The sequence below is a fragment of the Durio zibethinus genome, chromosome 10 (genome assembly GCF_047325235.1).
Source record: "Durio zibethinus cultivar Kanyao isolate XHJ-2024 chromosome 10, ASM4732523v1, whole genome shotgun sequence".
NCBI lineage: Eukaryota > Viridiplantae > Streptophyta > Magnoliopsida > Malvales > Malvaceae > Durio > Durio zibethinus.
This window is the reverse complement of record NC_143171.1, coordinates 11,881,320-11,887,319: the sequence shown is the minus strand read 5'-3', so window position 1 is coordinate 11,887,319 and position 6,000 is coordinate 11,881,320. Positions and strand designations below refer to the sequence as shown.

The 6,000-nt window shown below is 23.4% G+C and overlaps 1 protein-coding gene across 1 annotated transcript in view; it reads right to left on the bottom strand.

Moving 5' to 3' along the window:
* Positions 1 to 4,424: 4,424 nt before the first annotated feature.
* The window catches only part of LOC111293113 (fatty acid amide hydrolase-like), a 30,062-nt gene continuing 28,486 nt past the window's right edge, over positions 4,425 to 6,000 (bottom strand). The window contains exon 20 of the mRNA XM_022885859.2: positions 4,425 to 4,855. Within this exon, the coding sequence (XP_022741594.2) occupies positions 4,793 to 4,855 (63 nt within the window). The 3' untranslated portion in view covers positions 4,425 to 4,792. The remainder of the gene's footprint in view (positions 4,856 to 6,000) is intronic.

The following is a 6,000-nucleotide window of genomic DNA, read 5'->3' as shown; positions in this document are numbered from 1 at the left end:
TGTTTTTACTTGCCCAGCAATTTTAAATTTCATACTTAATATTTGATTGCACTTTTAGCTCTGCTTATCACTTGGCTGTCTTATGAATCAGAGTAAAATTTTACACAATAGCTTTGGATATCTGGATGGATTGAGTCTTAATGACTTGAGGAGCATATCCTTGGAAACAATTCAAATGTCTGAGCCACGATTTCATGTTTCTTGAACAAATGGAATGGACGTTTGACTGTCTTATTTCATGGCGATCACTTTACTATATAGGTTTCAAGGTGAAGCATTGTGGGAAATTTATAGTCATACTTACACCAAGTTAAATTCTGGGATTTTATAAATCTCGTGCCAGCAACATGATTTGAGTAACAGCTTCAACCAGGGCCTGAATATATATATATATATATATATATATATATATGGGAAGTATTATACCAATGTAAAACTAATGAGTTTTACGCTCTTTTTCAATCTTTACTACATCTAGATTAAACCCACGGCTAAAATTGAATCCTTATTTTTTTGGTCAATGTTTTCTTTCTAAATTTCATCGTTTCACATTTTGATAGATAATGAGATTTGTTTTTATAAAATTAAAAATAATGATAACGGTGAAATTAATTATTATAATAATGATATTAAAATAAAAATAAGATTTATTTTTTATGCAAATACAATATTAACAGTAAGATTTAGTAAAAAAATTATTAAAGATATTAAATTAAAATTTATATATAATAAAATTTATAGTATATATTTAATATTTGTAAAATTAATAAATAATTAAAAATATTTATATATATTTTGTTAAGTTATGTATATCTTAATCACTACTCTAATGTTGATAGTGAGTAAATTTACAATTAATATTATTATATATTAATAATATGTATTATTAATATGTACTAATATTAAATAAAAATAGTTTAGATTTTTCTTCGCATAATATATTTTAGACTTTGAAGTGAGGGAAATCAAATATCTGATAAAAAGGCAGTTTAATGCCTTACGATTATTTTTAACCGTGCACATCACTTCTTAAAAGGATAATCGACTGTCTTAACGGAGGGCAATCGAATGCCCTATGGGTAAAATGAGACTAGTTATCCACTAGAGAGTTACCCTTTTAATGGGCAAAAGTGGTGCAGCACGATAAAAATGCATCGACCGGTGGTTGAAACCAAAAGTGACCCCATCATGTAACATAATCAGAATGCAAACAGGGCCTTACATATTGATTTAAATTTAACCCGAATGAACAATACTACCTTTTAATTATGTCTAGAAATTAAATTAAGGAATAAGATATATAATCAGATAGCATTTCGATCATTGCACCATATATTACCATATACAAATGCTGTGCATGTACCGATACCTTTTAAGGTGTCACATGAAATATTTTTTTTACTTTTTTTTATTTATATTTAATCAACGTTTTTTATATTTTAAATTTTTGATTTGGGACCTCAAGGAGGATACCAATTGTCAACCATTTGCTTATTTGTTTTATTTTTTTTCAGATCCATTTGATATTATTGATAAAACTTTTTTTATTTTTTGTAATTAAATAATTTTTTAAGAAAAAGATATTAACGAAATAATGAGGTTTTAGATTTTTTTTTCTTTTTTTTTTCCTTTTCTTTTTTTAGTTTTAGTTCTTTTTTATTTTGCCTTTTATAGTTTTTTTTTTTTTTAAATTCATGATGTAAATTTTGCTAGGAAAGCTCATTATTACTAATATCGAGTGGCAATTCAACTTTCTTTTCTTTTTTCATTTTCACTTTCATTTTTTTTTTATTTTTTGTTTTCCTATTTCTTTTTTTTTAGTTTTTTCCTTTATTTCTTCTTTTTAAATAGATAATTTTTTTTTGAAAAAACCAACGGATGTGTATATAGAGATATAAACGAACTAAATATGAACAAACGGATATATATTCATGATTTATTAATTTATTTTTAGAGTTATTCATGTTTGGTAAGAAAATTGTTAATTACATTTAAGTTTGGTTTATTTAAATAATAGAATATTTGCATTTGACTTATTTAAGTTAAGCGAATTTTTTTGTGAATATTAAATAAATAAGTTTACGAACATATATAAAAGAACATGTTTATAAACAATAAACAAATATATTCATAAATAATAAATAAATCATAATTAAATAAATTTAAATAAAACATATAATTATAAAATTAAGAATAAATGAATTCTAAACTAATAAGTTTTAAACGAACCTTAAACAAATTTATTCGTGAAAATAAACGAACAAAACATGCTTTTATTTGTGTTTAGTTCGTTTAATAAATAAACGTAAAAATATTGTTTAAGATTGTTAATTAAGTTTAATAAATAAATATGAACGAAAAGTAGCCAAAATATTCATAAATGATTCGTTAAAAGCTTTGATTGTTTACACCCATATATGTACATGTGATGGTCTATTTCATTTTTTTGCCTTTTGGCTTTTTGGTTTTTTTTTTTTTTTTTTTTTTTCATTAGATAAATTTTGCAACAAAAGAAAGTGATAAATAAATTTTATACAAAAAATATCAATGAAGGTATGGATGACAAAATAATATGTACCTAATGTGTTTCAATTTGTTTGGATCCAATTGGTGCTTTTTTTTTTTAATTTGAAACTGAATTAAGGTTTTTTTGAAAATCAATGTTGGGTTGAAAGTGAGTTTAGGATGTTTCATTTTGTCATAAGTATAGATATATAATTAAAATTATATGTATTATATTAATAAAATTATTATTTAATATATTAATTTAATAAAAATATTATATTTATATATAATTAAGATATAATTTATCCATTCATCAATTTTATAAAATTTATTTATTTGACTTTTATTTGACTCTCATAAAAATATCAACATGACACCTTTTTTTTTTTGCTTTTTTTCCTCATTTTTTTTCTTTTTTTTTTATTAAATTGTTTTTAGTCTTTTAAATTTTTAGTTTTTAATTTAAATAAATTTTGTGAAAAAAAAAACTAATATAGATGTTCATATGACACCTCAATTTGTTTTTTTTTTTTTGTTTTTAATTAGATAATTTTTATAACAATAAGATGGTAAATAGAGATGGCAAAACAATTTGTATTTAATTAGTTTTGATTGGATCCAATATGATAAAGGGTGGTTTTTTGTTTTTTTTTCTTTTTCTTCATTTTTTTTAATTAGATAAATTTTATAAGAAAATAATGTTAATAGAAGTGTAAACATTGTATACTCATTGGTTTATTTCCTTTCATTTTTTTGATTTTATTTTTGTGTTGTTTTAATTAGAAAAATTTTATAATAAAATCAAATTATTGATATGGATGGCAAAATAATTAGTATTTAATATATTTTGATTTGTCTTTAATCAAGCTAGATCAATTTTTTTAAAGAAAGCGAGGATAAATCAATAATGAATTTAAGATCTTTTGTCCCAGGTCACCTCATAGTATATATAAAACTAAAAGTATATTTTATTAATTTTATATTTATATAGATTATATAAATAATAATATTATTTGATACCTTAATTTAAGATATTAATATTTTAAATTCAATTAAAATGTCTGAGTGGCATCTAATGATCTCCTTTTTCCTTTTTTAGTTTATTTTTCTTTTTGTTTTTTTTCTTTTTTCTTTTTGATTAATAAATTTATTATTTGATACCATAATTTAAAAGATTAACATTTTAAGCTTAATTGAGATGTTCACACAATGCCCAATGAGCTTCATTTTCTCTTTTTTATTTTTTTTTTTCATTTTCCTTTTTTGTTTTATGTTTTTTAATTAAATTAATTTTGTGAAAAAAGCTTAATGGACGTGTTCACATGGTACTTATTTAGCTTTTTTTTTATTTTACATTTTTTATATTTTTTAATTAAATAAATTTTGAAATAAAATATGTCAATTGATACAAATGTCAAAACAAACAATATTTAACAGATTTTAATCCATCCCAATTTGATAGAAGGTATTTTTTTTTAGATCATGATCAATTTGAAAATGGATCATTTTTTAAAAAGAAAGGAGATAAGGTTGAAAGCATGTCTCATTCATTTTAGAATATATAAAAAGATATATATTTTATTGTTAATATAATTTATATTTATATATGTATTATATTAATAAATTTATTATTTGATATCTTAATTTAAGAAACATTCAAATTTAAGTTCAATGGAGTGTCCGGCATACTTTACGAGCTCTTTTTTTTCAATTTTTATTTGTTTTTCCTTTTTCACTCTTTTGATTTTTTGATTTATTTTTTTAATAGATAAATTTTATGAAAAAATGAAATCAACTAAAATATTCACGGGTCACTCTCATTTGGTTTTATATTTTACCTTTGTTTAATTTTTTTTAATTAAGCAAATTTAACGATAACAAAAAAAAAAAAGGGATAGAGATGGCAAAATAAAAACATTTGAGTCAATGCATCTAGTAATATTATTAATTTAAAATGCATCAGCAAGTTCCACATGAACTCTGGCTACCCCAAGTCCACAATCACGCTACTTTTAACACGAGAATTGGATCCAGTTATAGGCATAAAACAAGCATCTGAATCAGTCTGTTTATTGATATGAATTACCTGATACACACTTTCAGATGCCAACGATTTTTGAGATATCCATCTCAACAATGGCAACTCGTAAATAAATTAAGCAATACTGTGTATTGCTATGCACCATGGTAAGTCAGTTGTACAAAGCCATTTCATCAAGAGAAGTAGAAGAAGCTATATATGCTGAATGCAATAATCTTGGTGGCTGATTATCATCCCACGGCCTGCTCAATTCTTATGAAGTAGATTATAGAAAATCTTTGGCTTTCTATAGTCTGAGATGCACAAGGCCTGAAACCAAAAATGTTTTTTTCATATCAGCCATAATGTTTAAGTTACTTACCAACAAATGGAAACTGCTTACAGTTGAAACTTTTTCACATTTGGATGCAACAATACTTGTTTCCAATTATTCGTATTACCAAGTATATGATGCCTTCAAAAGGCAAATATCATCCTCAAAAAAGAGAATTTCCAAATTCTACATTTTATACCTTGAATCGGCCAAAATTTTCTATGCTGTTGAATACTATCAATTCAATAATGCCTTGACTATAAAAACTCAAATTAGTCCAATTTATTATATACTAGGAAAGAATGCCAAACTTCACTTTAGGATCTATATAATTTCATACTAAATAAATAATTATATAATAAAAATAATTACATCTATTTATTACAACTTTTGGTATCACAATCTTGTTATATTGCTCGTTTATTAAAACAATTGAAATTTATAAAGAAAAAGGATTTGAGAAAGAGAGCAAAAGCTTCAACTTGTAAGAAAATAATTTGAATATATTTGTTTTATGATAGATGTGTGAGGATTAAACAACATATGGGTAAAAAATACTCACTCCCAAATCTCAGGTATTAAACCTTCTACTGTGCTAAGTCGCAAACCCATGCCAAGTCCTTTATTTTCCCTTATATATATATATATTTCTATTTTTCCCCTCATTTGTAGCTTCATTCCGCTGCTGCATGAGTCAAGGATTTTGAGTCCTTGTCTATCTCATCCTTTTTTTCTGTCTCTTTCCATTGACCTCAATTCTTCATTTCCTCTAAAATTTCTTATTCACTTTTTATTCACTAATTTCACCAATTAACCCTTATCTAATAAACCCTAAAATATTTATATTACCCTTAACTAACAAAAATAATGCATTTAATTGGCTTAAAAGGACACGTGTCAACAATATATCTGTCATATGGTTAATTTTCTTTTAATGATAATAAAAGAAAATGACAAATAAATAGGGTATTATAGTAACTTAATATGTAATTAACTTTTATATAATTATAAATAGATTATAGATAATAGAATTTTTTCAAAAAATAAATGTCATGTGTCAAGTTTCTATGAAGCAAATGATAAGGGTATTATATTAATTTAATATATAATTAAGTTTTATGTAATTAATTTAAAATATAAT